The sequence below is a fragment of the Strigops habroptila genome, chromosome Z, assembly GCF_004027225.2.
Source record: "Strigops habroptila isolate Jane chromosome Z, bStrHab1.2.pri, whole genome shotgun sequence".
In the NCBI taxonomy this organism is placed as follows: domain Eukaryota; kingdom Metazoa; phylum Chordata; class Aves; order Psittaciformes; family Psittacidae; genus Strigops; species Strigops habroptila.
Genome location: NC_044302.2, coordinates 34,939,213 through 34,956,606, shown reverse-complemented (window position 1 = coordinate 34,956,606; position 17,394 = coordinate 34,939,213). Strand labels below are relative to the sequence as shown.

Genomic DNA, 17,394 nt, shown 5'->3' with positions numbered 1-17,394 from the left:
TGAGTATTCTTGCATTGCCAGAAGTCTCCCCTGCTGGGTATTTTGTCAAAATAAGAGTTAAATGATGTGTAGACTTATAATATGGTGTTACAGCAAACAAAGTGAATGTTTTGTGTGTGACAAATTTAGGGACAGCAAGGGGCAGTTTGAATATTAGCTCTTGGTTAAAAGGGTTGAACAGGGCAGGCTGTATGTCATAGTGTGCTTGCAGACAAAATATCAAGGATGCTTTAAAGTGCTTTCTAAAGCTGACTGTCAGGGGACTAATCTTAGAATTTTTTCTTTTTTTTTTTTTTTTTTTTTCCCTTCCATGGATATGTACACAGTCAGTGGTTTTGTGAATCAACTTCATGGGGATTTTTCAAGGGGTGGAAGGGTTGTTCCCTGAAGTTGGCAGTCATTCAATTTCCAAGTATTGTGCATCCCCCAAGTTATATAGGAGGTCAGCATTATTCATGATCAAGTACCATGGGGTCTTCTCCAGCTGTGTAGTATCTTGTTAGCATTACTCATCTAGAGACACTTCAAAACTGCTTATTAATGTGTAGGAGGTCTGTTGATATCCTTACTATAAAAGCAGTATTTTGAAGTTGTATAGAGAAAATTCCTTGTCTCTTTTATAGCTGCTGGTTCTCACTACATCAAAAAGCACAGATCTACAGAAGCAGTTGATCTCCTTTGCACCAAAGCAGGAGGATCTGTGTAGAGAGGCATAACTAATCCTATATTTATATTTTTTATCTATGTTAACACCTGAAAAGGAGACTGAGGTTGTTTTTGGCTCCGACATTTTCTTTCTTACTACCATGTAACAACATTTTCCTAGTTACTCTGTGTCGTGGTTTGAGCCCAGCCGGTAACTCAGAACCACACAGCCGCTCGCTCACTCCCCCACTTCTTTCTCCCCCCCGCTCCCGGAGGGATGGGGAGGAGAATCGAAAGAATGTAACTCCCACGAGCTGAGATAAGAGCAGTCCCACAACTAAGGTATAATACAAAACCACTACTGCTACCACCAATAACAATAATGATAAGGGGAATAACAAGGGGAGAGGATACAATTGCTCACCACCGGCCGACCGATACCCAGCCTGACCCGAGCAGTGATCTGGGCCTTCCGGGCAACTCCCCCCAGTTTATATACTGGGCATGATGTGCCATGGTATGGAATACCCCTTTGGCTAGTTTGGGTCAGGTGTCCTATCTCTGCTTCCCCCCGGCTTCCCCTCCTCCCTGGCAGAGCATGAGACTGAGAAAGTCCTTGATTGGAGTAAACATTACTTAGCAACAACTAAAAACATCAGTGTTATCAGCGTTGTTCCCAGGCTGAAAGTTAAAAAACACAGCACTGCACCAGCTACTAAGAAGGAGAAAAAGGACTGCTATAGCTGAACCCAGGACACTCTGTCAGAAGAAACATTCACCCTCTTGTCAAGCTGACCTGTAAAAGCAATCCTAGGTGGCTATGTGCATGACTGGCTGAGAAGATGCTGCAATTATGTTAGTGTCATCAGAATAATACCATTGAACACACCTGGCAAGCAGGTAGATGGCTAGAAAGGTAGTTATGCCCTGGTACCTGTGGAACAGGTCACTGTGGATGTTGGACAAGAGAGAAAGTAAATTTTCTGAAGTAATATTTGTGCTTGAAATTAGCACTTACATTTCTGAAGCTTTATGGTAGGCATAGAAGTCTGGCATAATTTGAATTAGTCAGCAGAAAATAGTGGCTATGTAATAAAAGGAATAGCTGTATTGACTAACTAAATTGTCAGCACAGGTTTTGAGTAAAAATCGCAAATATTTCTTCCAAATCTCAAGCAGAATATATAAAGCACCATTCTTTCCAGCATGAAAATGCTTACTAGAATTGTTCAGAAAATAGGAGCAAGGATTACCCAAGAACTGTGCAATATATCCGTTGGGCAATACTGAAAATATTTTGAGAAGTTGAGAGAAAGAGAGCAAAAAAGGCTTTGTACTTTCTCAATTCTAATTATTTGCTGATTTTATTTTAATTATTTGCTGAGATCCTATCTTTTAATGACCAGATAAGATCAAGATGTAATGCTTTCTGCTTTCTAGAAAGTAAGACTTGCAAATGGCTAGTCCAGTGTAATCTTTTAATAAAATGTGATCTGACCCTGTCCCTGACTGGATTGACATAGACTAGAAACTTGTGTTTCTGGACGGACATTTAGTACAGCTTTTAAACACAACTTTCCTGGTTATCAGACAATTGTAGATGAAGATGTAGAAGTGTGTTCAGCAAATTTAAAAATGTAAAATCTTTCACTGGAAGAGTAAGTATCTCATGGTGTTATAAAGCCTTTTTCTGAACTTTAGTACCGTGGTCACAGTGCTTGCTCAGATATTCAAAATGTGGCTTACTGCATTCAGGATAGGAAAAAAAAAAAAACCCACAAAAAAACCAAACCAAAATAAAACAGAACACCACAAAACACCTCTTTAGAAAACAAAACAAAACAAAAACAAACAAACAAAAAACCTAAACCAAAAACCAAACCAAAAAACAACCCAAAACACAATGGTTTGTATTGTGATATAAAAACCAAACTGAACTATCTTTTCAAGTTCGGATGAAAGAGACTGCTGAAAATGTCTTTGCTTTCTGCTAGAAAATACAATTTCTGATCTTCTAATTATAGTATATAGGAAAATGTTTGTAATATGAAATTTTTGTTCTGTAGTTTGTCACAACTGTGTATATGTATCAAGTAGGGAGTTAGAGATCACTGTGAGGGGCATCTTAGTAACTAAGTTCAAGGTGATCAGGCTTGATCACTCTTTGAGGGAAGTAAGAATTGGAGCTAGTTGTTTTTCTTCCTCATGATTGGCATTTTATGCTCCTCATCCCTCTCCCTAAGAGTAAAGAGAGTGATTTCATCTGTTCTTGACATCTTTCATGTTATTTTTGGATCAGGACTTGTTCTACTTTTGCTAGGCATTCTTCTGCAGGATGACTAGATTTCAGTTTCACCAGATACCTTTCCTGCTTGTTCTACAACTTCTGTTCTCACCTTCCAGATCTTGCTTGCATGCATATTTTCTTTCTCTGAACTGTTACACTGAAGCTGGTTTGCTGCTTTACAGTTACATATTATCTATATATGTTTATACTCAGCTTTCTAACAGGCTACTTGTTGCCAGTTATGTTATTTTAATAGTATTTGGTCTGGCTTTAGGGCAAACAGCTATTTCTTAAATCTTGCTTATCTAATCCTATCTATGCATGTAACAGACCTATGCTTTTGCTTTAAGTTTAAAAAGTAACTCATCTGCTACCTGGTGGAAAGTTTTTTTGCACTAGAGGTTTTGTAATGGAGAAGTCTGAGCTTTCACTAGCTTTAAGTAGTATTTTGATTTGATGAACAGATTGGGTTGAGTTTAATTATAACATCATTAATAATCTAATGTCTGTGACTTTATTCAACCTGTTACTGATTTACTTAATCCACATGCTTAAGTTTAAAAAAATTCTCTTAGCTAAAATAGTAGATTTATGAACCAGATCTTTTTCACCTATAACAACATAATTTATTATGACAGCCTATAGCTCAGAAACTTTTCTGAAAATTTCTCTATCCAGGAAGCTCATTTAGTGTAGCTGTGAAACACGTCGAAGGAATGTGATGTAATGCATCCAGAATTCAAGTGTATCTTAACTGGGGAGGAGGGAAGGGAGGAGGATCTGTCTTAATTTTGGCATTTGGAGGAGAAAAGTAGTGAATGTATAAAACAGTTTTTCTTGTAAAAATAATATATTCTGTGAGACTCTGGGATCCTAAAATGTGATAACCTCTGTGATTTATATTTACTTCCATTTGTTTTAAAGAAATTACTTAGCTGGGAGTGTTTAATTTACTACTTTAGCAGTATAGAACAGGAGCATTGGAATAAGAAATACAAATATTTCTTGTGCCAACCCACAAACATGAGGAGCTCAAACCCCTGTAGGCTATGGTGCTCCTGGTTTACCAGTGTCCAGCATTTGGTTTATGGTACATGGAGCAGTAAGCAGTTGCGTAAGTGATAAGAGGAAGGAAATGAAGGTATCTTTGAAGTTATAAATGTATCTTATAAAAGTTGTAAAATGGACGCTTTGGTTTTGAAGATGTGATGTGGATCAGTCATTGTGGGGCTCTCTGTGATGTCCTTTTATTGTAGCTTTCAAAAGCAAACAATAAAATGCTTTTATAAATTCATTTCTGTTTGTGAGTTCTTAATACGTAGACAGAAGTTTGACATGTAGGTAGCACTGCTTCCTTCTGCCTGGGATCTTACATAATTTTTCCTGCTGTAGTAGGTAATCTGATTAAAAATAGTATTTTTACCTACAGTTTATTCTCAGACCATTGCAGCTGCAGAAAAATACCATTACATCAAATCATCTAAATGTTAGTAAGGCAATATTGTCTGCTGTAACAGAAGTGAATGTTTTTAAGCTATTAAATTGGAGAAGTGTACCTGGTTTGCATTATATAATGCACTAGGGATAACTGTCCCAGGATTTTTTTTAAATTAGCAGATTTCTAGTAAGAGTATTGTGTGGCAGTAGGAGCTGTAAATATTTGTCTTGTTAGCTCGATCTCTCCCTGCCTGCTATAAACATTTGACTGTATGTGTAAACATGCTAGTTTAGATCTGTGGTGGGATGGTTGCAGGAGCTACTTTGCCACTGTGATAAAAATGCAGGCATGTTTTCAGTCTGCAGCTCTTGTAACTTTCTCGAAAGTTTAAGAGGATATATTGCTGAAGATGTTTGTATAATCCAATGTTTCTCTAGTATATTTTGGGGTATTTAGATAAGTGTACCCCCAACATTACAAAAATGTTAGGTTAACTTAAACATCTTACCAAAGGAGTTTTGTGGCCATTAGAATAAATTTCATGTTGATCAGAGCAGTAAGTATTTGTACTTGAGAGGTGTGACTAATTCATTCAAGATATGAACTCAGTGCTTCTGTGTTCTTGGCTCTTCAGTTTCAGGTTGTTATGCTGTTGGCACAGGTATCTCTAGTACATTTCTTAATGAATATAACCACTATGAGTTGTGTTGCATTTCTATTGGAGGTCCCTTCAGTGTCTTAGGTGGTCGAATGTATGATGTTTGCATCAAATCTGCCTGCTGCAGCATTGGAGTCTTAAAGATTTTGTATGGTGAAAAATTTAAGTTTCAAGTGAGAAATTCGGAGTGCTGTGTCTCTTAGGTCACTATACAGATGACAAACATCTATGTGGATCCTGGTTTTTTTTTTCTGAAAGCTTGCACTGGTTGTGTGGCTGAGGTACTTAATATTTTTGTTTGCACCTGAGTAATTTGATAGTTGAAGCCAGGAAACACACTAATGAAGCTTTTATTTTCAGAAAGAGAAATGTATTGGCAGTTTTGTATTAACAAGCTTTATTAAATTTTTGACTTGCTGCCATTTCTGAAGCTTTATCAAAGGAAAAAGTGTTCTTTAGAGAATAAGTTGTGACTCTGTCCTGATACTTTGTGAAGGCTTAAAAACCAAGCTATTACTGTTTTGACCTTCAGTTTCATCTCATTCATTATGGAAATAAAAATGATGTAATGGTTAATGTGACAGACATAACTTCCATTTAGGAAAGTAATACTATTAAAACTGGATTCCTTTTCTTGCTTATTTGTTTGAATGTTACATTTGTGAGTAAAAAAACCTTTGTCTCTGCTCACCCTTTTCAGACTGCTCTGGCACATTTGGAGCTTCTTGGATTTGATGTTGAACAGGCTCATCCACCAGCTACTAAAGAAACCATAGATTCTCTGCCACAGATTATCATCACAAATGACCAAGATGGTATGGAAAAGTGATTAAGAATTAATTTCCACAAAGTTTTTACAAGAACAAATTTAGCTTTCTGAAATATCATGGGCACAGTTTCTAAACATCCTGTGCAGCTGGCAATGCTGTTCTAAGAGCTTTTGAATCTTGAATCAGACTGAATATGACTTGGAAAAGTAACTTACCTTAACTGGCGTAAGAGTGATTGTATTTTTTAATCATTAGGGATACTGTTGGTAATATATATAATCTTAGATTAACCAAAATAATATTAATGTTGGCTATTTTATCATGGGTGTAGGTCAAGAGCAGCGTTGTACAATCTGTTGCAGCGAATATGTGGAAAATGAAATCATAACGGAGCTACCCTGTCATCATTTGTTTCACAGAACTTGTGTAACTCTTTGGTTACAGGAAGTAAGTACTACAGGATTGGTGGTGGGTTTGTGTGGTTCTTGAGTATTTGCATTCTTTTGGGAAGAACAGTTTGTAACTTTCTGAAAATGTGGGATGAAATATGAACTATGGAACCAAATTCTAGTGCAAGTGAGGAAAGTAATTTATATCTGTACTCAGCTGAAGGGCAATTTCTTGGATAGAAGGGGTATTTTTGTGAGGAAAAACATGGTCCGCTTTTTGTAACAATGAGAGGTGGATGAGTTATAACTTGTTTTGATACAAGAAAAGCTTTTTTTACTGTACTCATACCTTGAAGTAAAGAAGATTGCGTGCTCTTCTCTGAGAAGAGTGAAGGATCTGTTCCTCTGCCAGAACGTCAGGCCCCATTTATGGTGACAGCTAAGGTTGGTGGGAAGAACAGTGGAATGGATGTAGATTAATTTTGAAAAATTGTGTGGTAAGTCTATATTGTATTAGATTTCATTTTGATCATCTGTAATCAGTTTCCTTCCAAATATCTTACGAAGGCTTACATCATGTTGAGGCTAGACTAAAAGAACTACAATTAATGAATTGGTTTTTTCTTTTCCTTGCACTTGCATTCTCATTTACACACAGTCTAAGCCTGGACTTGGTAGTTGTCAGTGAGCCTACAGTGTAACACATCGTTTCTTCAAGAGGTGCAAAAGAGATTAATTGACTCAGACTGTGGAGATCAGATTAGAGCACCTCTAGCATGGGTTGGTGGTGGGTTTATAGTTTTTTAACTGTATAGTTTAAAAAAAAAAATGGTTTATTGCCATTTTAATATTTCTTTTATTATATATTCTGCCTCTTTCTGCTGCCATAGTAAACTGCTCTTGCTGAAAACTAGGACAAAATACTTCCTGTTAGATTTGGGCTAGTCTATTTTTAATCCTTGCCTCAAAAAAAAAAAAAAAAAAAAAAATTCCTGCCTGTAAAATCAATTATTTGAAGAAGACCTTGCAGGGAACCTGATGTGTCTGCTGTGTAACTGGTGTAAAAGCAGAATGAAGCTTTCTTCTCAAATATTTAGCTGTCTTTTAAGTCCAGGTAGCTATCCAGTCAAATTTGACTTTAAGACAGTGCTGTTGTGAAGACATTAAAGACTTCATAAAAAATAACCTTTAGCTTTTCAATAGAATTGAATGCAAACTGAGCAAATGACCTGGATATTTTTTTTTTCCTCTCTCTCTGTAGTCGGGAACATGCCCAGTTTGTCGTCATGTGCTTGCCCCTGTGCCTTCTGAAACAGCTGCTGCCACAGTTTCCTTCCTACCTGATCCTGACTCGGCATCTTCTGTTCACAGTGTTACAGGAACTTCAAACTAGGGTCTGAAATTCAATCTCTGCTACCAAAAATAAAAATGTAAATCTTGCCTGTTTAATTACAATGTGAATAAATTGTGTATAAAATATTATATGTAAAATACTATCTATATTCTATATTTTAGTTTAGGAAAGGGGTGTAAGACTTCTGAACTCTTTAGGCTTGCAATAATAGCTTAATTTTTCAAACTGCAAGTTAGAAGAATGTGTGGCAGCCTTGTTTGAGCAGAATGTTGCTGGTAACTATAATGTCTAAAGCTTGTATTATGATAACTTTCTCCTGAATGTGTCACTTTGTTCAAGTTCTTGCAGCTGCAGTGCAGTTGCATCTTATTAAATGTATGCTTATAATCTGTTTTTCATAATAAGGTGTAATTGAAATCTCACATTTGTATCAAATGCGAAGATGTTTTGTGATGCCGGCAGTGGCAGAATTTTATTTCGCTGCATAGAGGGCAACTCTCCCACCTCTCCTTTCTTGCTGTCCCTTCTGAATAGCTTGTAGCCATCAATCACAGGATTCCAGTCGTGGGATTCATTGAATCATAGAATCACAGACTGATTTGGGTTGGAAAGGACCTTAACATCACCCACTTCTAACTCCCCAGCCATGGGCAGAGACACCTCCCTCTAGACCATGTTTCTGTTAATAAATGTGATATTGATTTAATAAGATTCGATGGCAAGGTGTACTTGAATATTTAGTGCATAGAGGGCAGGTCAGACAAAACTGTCAGGGAGATCCTCTGTTGAGTCACGAAGTTCTTTAAGAAGTCCCTTGCTTTCTAAACTCCTTCTCAGAGAGGAGTCTAGGTGTGGCTGGATCCAAATGTAGTCTCAGACTTGATCAAAGTTTTATGTCTAAAGGATTAAATATGTGCAATCAATCCTTTATATCACTTAGCTAAGATGTGAAAGTTTAGCATGCTATTAATCACTTACTGAGAATACGTGGCTATAAGCTGCAAGTGCAAGGAATCTCCCAGCCTCAAAGAGTAACCTTGAGAGGCATCCTTACTCAAGGGAGAGCCTGGTAGGCAGCCCCCTGCCATGTAGGATTGCTCAATGGGCCCTGGGCTGTCTAATAGTTATGGAGTGAAATAATTGACTCATAGCCATGCTTGTGTACTAAGTACAAAAACTTGGCTTCAGTTGGACTTTGACCAGGACTATGGCTGGGCTGGGGGGTGGAGCGGTGGTGCACATTGCTCAGATTAGCCCTTGGCTATTGTGTTGTTATCTGTCTCCCCTGAATCCACTTTGAATCTGATGCAGCCATCACAACAAAGATGCATCAGTTACCACCACTGGTGGTTATCACTTGAACAATATTATGGGAAATAAAGGTCAAGTTGTGGGTAAGAGCACACCATTACAGTGCCTTCTGTGTTTGCTTTAAACATTTAATCCATTTCTCTGTTGGCTCTGCTAAGACATGGAACAGCCTGTTGTGTCTGAAGTATCTTAATTTCTCAGCTTTTTTTCTTCGTGTGCTTCACCAGTTGTCTTTTGGTCCTGGTTTGGAGGGCAAGTGTTCACTTGAAACTCTTGCTGGAGGCTGTTTTTCATTTTTTCATCTGCCTGACTTCACTAGGTGTGACTTTCAGAACTCTTCACCACTGATTCCACTTGCTGCCTGGCACTTAGTGCACTATTAGCTCTGGTGCTTATTTGACAGAGCCTCATCACATGGTGCTGCTTTGCCCCTAGCACTTCCCTTGAATTTACATAATCTACACCTAAAGCAAATTTGCCACTTGCTTTGTGCATGATGTCATTTCTTCCCCCTACCCCCCCAAAATAAAATTCTACTGCATTAGTGTTGTGTCTTAGCTTTCCAGGCTTGAATTCACTGATCATCATATTGACTTTTTACACTGTGGGAAATGGCGTGCTCAATATCTGGTTAGACTTAACCATTAACAAAACAACAAAAAAGAAGGTAAAAAACAAAGAACCGTAACAAAACACACAGACCCTACACCCCAAAGAAAAACCTTCTAGTAGCTACAGTGTGGAAAAAGCTAACAATCTCTTTTCCGTTTTGAACAAATAGTCCATTTCTGCTCTGAGCACACTGAAAATATTTTCTTTGTGTTGCTTTTAACCTGTTCACTTGAATTTCATTGAGATGGTGAGGTAGAGACAGCCTTTAGGATGAATTGTTAAATCTGTAACTATTTCCAAGATACTACCTTTTTGGTGCATTTTTAAAGATACAAGATCTCTCTTACTATTCAGTTTTATGACTAATTGCAAAGTTTTACTGTGCAGAAAGTTTGGTGTTGCAACAACAGAATTCTTCTGAACATGAAGATACAGTATGTTGTAGTATTTTGTGAGGTTTTTTTCCTACAGAGATGATTTACCAGTTTTGAATTAAAATAATAATGAAATACTGCTTCATGGGAATAGGGTACTGGTTATAACTTGTTGACATGATGATATGATTTGATATTTGTGCTCTGTTTTACAAAACACGATTTTGCTAATTTCTTTTTTTGGGTTGTGTGGTTGGTTTTTTGTGTTTTTTGGTTCCTCCTTTTTTTCTTTCTCTATTTTTTTTTTTTTTTTTTTTAGGTGGCACTAGCAAAAGGCCTACTGAGTGATCTTTGTAACTCCAGTTTTTCTATGGTTTATTTTCTTTCCATTTTTTTTTTTTTTTCACCCCCTGTTTTCCAGACCTTCTCTGGTTAGGAATTACTTCTTTAAATTTAAACCCTGAAAACTATTTTCAAACCTTAGTGATACTGCTTGTTTTTCTGCATAAATACTTTTGATGTATGCTCACAAAATTCAATTTGTTCTTACTTGAACAGAATATGAACACAAACTGGGACTTCCTGGGACTGACAAGATTTGTTCAATACATGGCTTCCTTGAGTCATTGTAAGTTCACAGGCATTTTTGTCATGGTAGCAAATGGGTCAAAGAAGGAAGAAGATAATACTCTGAGGAATAGGCAGATGTGTGAGATGAGAAGCAGCACTGAGAATTTGAGGATGCTGCCCATTGGAGGTGGGGAAGGGGTGTCTTTTAAAGGTCTCCTCCTATGCTATTCTGCAAATCTCTTCCAACAGATTACAGTCTCACCCCAAGACCAGCAGGTGCCCTTTCCTTCCCCCGTACAATGGCGCCCCATGAGTACAGCCTCTTCTGTTCATTTCCCTTGGCAGTGACTCTGCTTTCATTCTTTTGGCCAGCCAGCTGCTAGATATAGGAAAAAGACAGACAGAGGCTCTGGGCTCTAATTACAAACCTGGGATGCTGGCGGACGCAAGTGGCATTCTTATGAATGGAATTATAATTTGTAGGCTTTTAGTCATTAAAGATCAAGAAGATTTGTTTATACTGTAACCTCTGAATAAGACACAACTATTGCCACTGAATGAAGTATACTACTATTGTTTGTAGGCTTGTTCTTGCTCAGAAAGCCAAAACAACAACTAAACCAAAGAAACCACATTAAAGCAGCAACATCAGGATGACACTTATTTTTCATAAAACAAATGTATGCAGCTGTGGGAATCCTGTTGCATATTCTCCCTTTAATAGGGCAGTTCCTCCATGGTGGCAGAGTAACTGTGTGAGCACATCTGAACTGATGCTGTGAATTTAGCCATTGTTGTTACAGGTATCCTATTCTGAAAAACATTAAAGAAAAACAACGCCACTCAGTAGTTTTAGTTTATCGGCAGAGTTTTGGAATCCATGTTTTTACCTGGTGTTTTCTGTTGTTCAGTGCGTTAGGATATTCACCATGGAAAACAGATAAGAAAATATGTTGGTCGTGTATATTACTTTAGTCAGTGTGCTACACACAGACGACTAAAATGCATAATTACTTAAGCAAGAGAAGGAATGTTACTAATATGGAGGATAAGCCTTTATTCTTTATAGGCTAATAAGCAAAATCTTTATTTACAGATCTTTGTTGTCCTGAAGTTCCACATAATTGTGACTTTTTTTCAGTGTTAAGCCTCTCTGCAGATAGACAATTACCTTGCTCTAAGCCATATATCATAAATAATTATAGACAAAAAAACTAATGATGGTTATTAATGAGTAAGTATGAGAATTTAATTATGTCTTGTGGCTAAAATATAAAAGGCATGATTTTCATTTATGGAATGTGTCCCTGCCCATGGCAGGGGGGCTGGAACTTTTAAGTCCTCTCCAACCTAAACCGTTCTATGACTCATTTATACTAAAGTCGCTCTGCCCTCCTGATGCTTAGGAAAATGCTTTCAAGAAGAAGTGAAGGAGAATTAGGTAACAACAAGGAAGGATACTGTAAACTGGATTATAGTCCAATGTTTCTTTAACAACCTTTAAACAACCTTTTAAAAGTAAAAGCAAGACCTTTTTTCAGTTGTGAAGCTTGCCAGACAGGAGCCTTTGAAAAGACCTCAACGAACTCAATTAAAATTAATACAGGGGTGAGAAATATATTTTCCAAGTCAGGTTAGGTATTTTATACTAGATATTCTAATTGAAAAGAAGCAAGGGCTACAATTTAGTGTTGTAGCAGTGGTGATACTGATTAATAATAGCTAGACCCTAGTGGTTCTCTGATACCTTTGTGATAGGAAAACTTGCTGAAATAAAAGTTGTAAGTTGAAGTATTTCTTTATTGTATATTGAGTACCGTGACCTGCTAATGTGAAAGATCGTCTCTGTCAAGGGGCAGAAGAGCTTCCGTGTGTATCAGTAGAATTCCCTCCTCTTACTTAAACCAGATATACACAAAAAGCTTTCCTAATGCTGCTATAGTGCTGCAGTAGGAAGATGTCAGCTGCAGAAACACTGACACAGATTTGAAAATGCTGTTTGCATATTCCAGCCAGTTTGGTAGTAGCTGAATGCAATTTTAAGGTAGTTAACTTTTCATTTGCTTGTCAAGGAAGATGTTCTTGTTAGCAATACCATTAATAGTCTCCTCTTGAGCTATTGTAGTGAAATACACCGAAGCCTGTATAGAACCAGTTCTGAGCATATGTATGCCTGTATCTTCTTTATTGTTTTACATGGCTGAATCACATGCCATGTAAGAAAGGAGAAAATTTTGCTTTAAAGATAAGGAAAGGGGTCTAGTCTTCTTTATTTACATTAAAGGTACGTTGGTCCATGAGACTGTCAGACCTTTTTTTCTGACAGTATGGAAGATAACTAAATGGACCAACCTAAAGCAACTGTAAAATCATACACAAAAATAGCAGAATCTAAGTAAAAAGGTTGCTACTGAACAGTGAGCATTTGGGACATGAATTAATACCATCATTAAAAGAAAGAGGTGATGCAAAAGAACAGGTTATATTCATCAGTGTCTGTTGGCAGCATGATGGCCACAGCCCACCTTTAGTTCTCTTTCTTCCTGTGAGACAGTGTTTTGCTTGGAGGTTTTGTAACCAGTGTCAAATTCACTGGTGGTTTGAACTTTCAGTGAAGAAATCCCCTTCAGGTCCATTCCCTTCATACAGTTTTCATCTGAAAATGGGCAAGAGGAAGAGGAGAAATTGGAGCAGAGAGAGTATGGTCTTTTCAGTGAATCTAAGCAACCTACCTTACCAACTAAGACCAAATCCAACTGTAAGTTAAGGAGAAGGAAGCTAAAAGAGGAGTGTGCAGCACAATCATGCTTTTGGCAGTCTGTTCCACAGCACAAAGCATGCAAGCTTCTCAGGCATTGCTGCCTGGCCTGCAGCACTCTCCTAGCTCTTCAGGAAAGGTGCAGCCTGATCTCTACAACATATTTAAAACTCTATGCATCTAAATTTTACGTGATCCATGAGGTTATTTTCCTTTTGATTGAGAGGAATAACTTGCATGTGTTTGGTGTCAGGGGCAAGAAAGGATGCCCATGTGCCCTGAAGATTATTAAAGGCAATCTAGCACTGTGCTCATAAGCTACACACTGCCTGCAGAAGAGTCTCTGTCTTGAAATATCACAGCTCCTTCAGGCTGTTTTACTGTATACTCTTCCTACTATGAATAGGTTAGCATATCTAATCAAAAGAAAGAAGCATCTTTTCATTTGCTGAAAAATTGTTTTCTGTTCTGCTCCTGAAAATGGTTTGATGACAGTAAACAGAGGCATTATTACTAGCATAGTCAGTGCATGTTAGTGGGAAGGTGCCTGAAAATAATATGCATTACAGAGGGAAGATAGCTCTTTGTGTGCATAATTGAAGCATAGAGCTTCAAGAGCGACTTTTGGATGCTTCATTTTCAGAATTAACAGCTATTCAAATAGTAATTTATATTTCTGAGCAAATACAAATTATTTTGCTTGCCTTTTAGGGTTTGCACTTGGGATGCCTGTGTTTTGCAAGCATTCATCTTCTATCCTTTGTAATGCAGGACATCACACACCCAAGGCAAATGACTATATTTTTTCTTATACACCTGTTGCATTTTGAAGTTATTGGCAAGGTAGTATAATCACTTAACTTGCATAAAGATTCTGGCTGCCTTGTTATGCTGTGGTTTGGAGCACACCAGAGAGTACCATCTAGTCCCAACTCCTCTAGAGTACCAGAAGGACAGGTGCATTCAGAGAACATACTGCAATGCAGGGTAGCAGCTCGTCAGAAAGATTTGAAGACATTCTTTCGTAAAGGGAAAAAAAGGGGATCATGTAAGTGATTATTATTTCCAGGTTTGCACAGCTTTTGCTGCATAATTTCAAGACTCACTGGATAATCTTCTGAATACTAAGAGAATACCACAGGACTAGATATAAGTGCAATATCTGAATAGAGATTTTTTTTTTTACACAATAATCTGCCAAAAAACTGACATCACGCCTATGTACAATATACAATGGAATTTCTAGTTCACATTAAAGCTCAGAAGATGAGTTAGAAATCCTTTCAGGATTTTCATTATCCAACTGACAATACAAATGTTGATGAACTTCTTAAAACATTGTGATCTGTTGTTATGTCATGTTAACAAAAAATACCACTTAAAAGTAAATGTATATATTTATATTTTCTGCAGTTAGAACTGATCTCATGCAGTTTTTTGCTATCATTCTTACTAACAAATACTATTTATGTCTTACTGTATCACACAAATTAAGCTTTGATGAATATCTAATTCCTCAAAATTCTTTCCATGCATAAAATTCAAATATGTTTGCAACCCCCAAATGCAAAAGGCCATTGCTGTTACATGACACATCCTCATTCAGAGGAAAATTTTTTTTTTTTTTTTGAGATGGAACTGTGAGAGAGCAAAAAGGTTGCCAAGCCTTTGTCTGGTTTCTTAAATCAGTGAGTCTCTTGCCCTCTGTATGTATGAAAAATTGACATATGAGGTGATGACTAATTTTGAGGAACATCAGAGTATGACTTAGAATGGCAAAAAGATGCTTGCTGAAAGATGCTGTGAAAGTTCATTTTGAAATCATAAAATACATATTCATTGCGAAGATGCTATATGCCTGTAAGCATTTGCATTCTCTTCTCTGCTACTTAAAAAACTAATGAAAGGAGGGTAGTGCTAGATGCTCGAGTGTTAGTCTTCCAGCCTTTAAATGTCTTCATTATGGGCTTATTATGTTTTCTTCACTATGACCACCATCTTTATTAGCTTTTTTTCTGAGAACATGTCTAGTATAACTGGGTGATGATTTATAGTTCAAAGTGGGGAAGCAGGAAGTGATTAAAGGCTGTCCCTCAGTAACAAAATACAGACTGAATTTACCGTGGGGAATACAGTGTGGCAAGGAAAGAGAAAAGCTTGGTAATTTCCCAAAGATTAAAATAACAACTTCACCACCAGTTTTGTGGCTCCTTTTCAGGCAATATTCCCACTGAAGTCAGTGAACTAAAAGCATATTAAAAATATTTAAATTTTTATTCAAGGTAGTAGTCAATGCAGAAGCATATCAGTTCTTCTAAAAGCATTTATTTACCACTAAGTCAAGGCCTATGACATTCATTTTCCTTAGCTACTCATAAAACTTTAGATTGTGGCATTTATGATTTTGAGCTGGTAAATTTGAGAACACCCGATAAAGCATTAGCGATCGTTGTAAGCAGTACTTTGAGGAAAGAAAAACATTTCATCTCCTAAATGCTTGTATAAACTAGTCTAGGATTGCACAAAACAGTAGGCAAGAACTGCACGGCAAGCGTAGACGGACTACTGGAGACTGTACTGCCTGCAAAATAAACATGTTTTACATAAAATTGGGCAGTCTTTGCTTGCCAGCTGTCTCGGTGTTGTCACATTACAAAGCAGTAGAGACATCTTGGCAGAATTTTCAGAAAGGATGTGAAGGAGTACAAGACAGAGGCTTTGTGGAGTTTGACAGGTAGCATAGGCACTGTTGTGTTAGAAGGCATCTGGGTGCTAGAGACAAGTCTCTCTGGCATCGCACACTAGTGCTCTTTAGATGTATTTGATGGTGCATTTTGTCTTCCAAAATATTTGGTTTCAAAAGCAGTACTGTTTTAAGTCCTAAGCCTGTTACTTTTTAAGCCTAGTGTAAGTCATACTGTTTCCAGGAGGGCTGCCTGAGCTGGGGCTTCTGGCTTACTCCCCTCAGCATATCTCTTGTATTTGGTATCTGGAAACAGATGGTTTGTGCACAAAGAACCTCAAAGGTGGCCTTTATTGCTGCATGTTCCCACCAGGACCTTAGGCACATTGTTGTGGGATAATACGCTCTAAGAGGTAATCACAATATACTGCTTTTATACTGTCCAAACCATGCCTTGAGTGTGTTTGAGAATCACTGAATGATTGGAGGAGGCAAGGAAGGATTCATGGAGCACAATGTGAGAGACCATATGCTGGTGGATGCGGCCATATGATCATGATCCCTGCATGTGATCATGATCACTGATGTCTCCGCGAATATCATGCGGATATTCACTAAGGTCTTTGCAGTCCTTCTGCCTGTGATGCCCCTCTGCCAACTGCTGCCTGTGCAGTGGCACTCTGCAGGTTCGGTTAGAGAAGGCTCCCATGGAGCAACAGGATTTACTTTGCCTTGTTCCCAATGGGATAGAAGGAAGAAGACTTTGTTCCCTGATGTTCAAAAAGGTATTAGAGGTAAGAGACAGTTATGGCACTTCCAATCAAGAACCTTTGTGTCCTCCCAAGGGTATTAAAAGCCAAAAAAGTTGTTTTATGTGCTATGTTGTAATATCTGAAAGGATGCATAAACTGTATTGTTTTGGAGGTCGTTAAATGGACTGATTAGTGTTTAGATTGTGAATTTAAAAACTGGTGCAATTCTGCCATGGCTGTGTGGGCAATGTAATTTCAGAATAAATACAATCTATTACGTTTTCATAAGTGCAAGCAAGTCACAGCATCTGCTTGCACCATTACTAATGTACATGCATCTGTACATATATGTACACAGGAGAGACAGTTTGTTAAACTGTTCATTGAAGTGTTGCGTCTTGGCAGGATATATATTTCTGTGGTCCACACTACACTTTAAGGAGGACTTTTTTCTCTTGTGCACTAGTCCCATAATTCGTTTAATTGGGTCATGGCAAAATATTTAATGTTTTTTCTGAAGAGCTTTCCAGCCTTACCTCAATGATATAAAGACAAGAGAACAGTGGAAACATATGGCTCATTCACTTAAACATATACTCTTGTCAACTTCAGTGAAATAAATATCCCTAATAAACTTTCATTATTAATTATATGTGTATGTGCACGTGTATGTGTAAGATCCCCCTTAGAAAATCTTTTTTTTACTGTAATCTCAAATTTTTCTCATGAGTGTATATACTAAGTTTTATATTTTAAATAAAAAATGACTATAGTCCAATTCCAGACAGCAACT

The 17,394-nt window shown here is 37.5% G+C and overlaps 1 protein-coding gene across 20 annotated transcripts in view; it reads left to right on the top strand.

Moving 5' to 3' along the window:
- PJA2 (praja ring finger ubiquitin ligase 2) overlaps positions 1 to 12,202 on the top strand; it is a 47,693-nt gene extending 35,491 nt beyond the window's left edge. For all 20 annotated transcript variants that reach the window (XR_003989087.1, XR_003989088.1, XR_003989085.1 and 17 more), the window contains 3 exons: positions 5,729 to 5,843; positions 6,130 to 6,245; positions 7,449 to 12,202. Coding sequence is in view for 16 of the 20 variants with exons in the window: in XM_030469808.1 (XP_030325668.1) it covers positions 5,729 to 5,843; positions 6,130 to 6,245; positions 7,449 to 7,580 (363 nt within the window). In the remaining 4 variants the exon portion in view is untranslated. The remainder of the gene's footprint in view (positions 1 to 5,728; positions 5,844 to 6,129; positions 6,246 to 7,448) is intronic.
- The last annotated feature ends 5,192 nt before the right edge of the window (positions 12,203 to 17,394 follow it).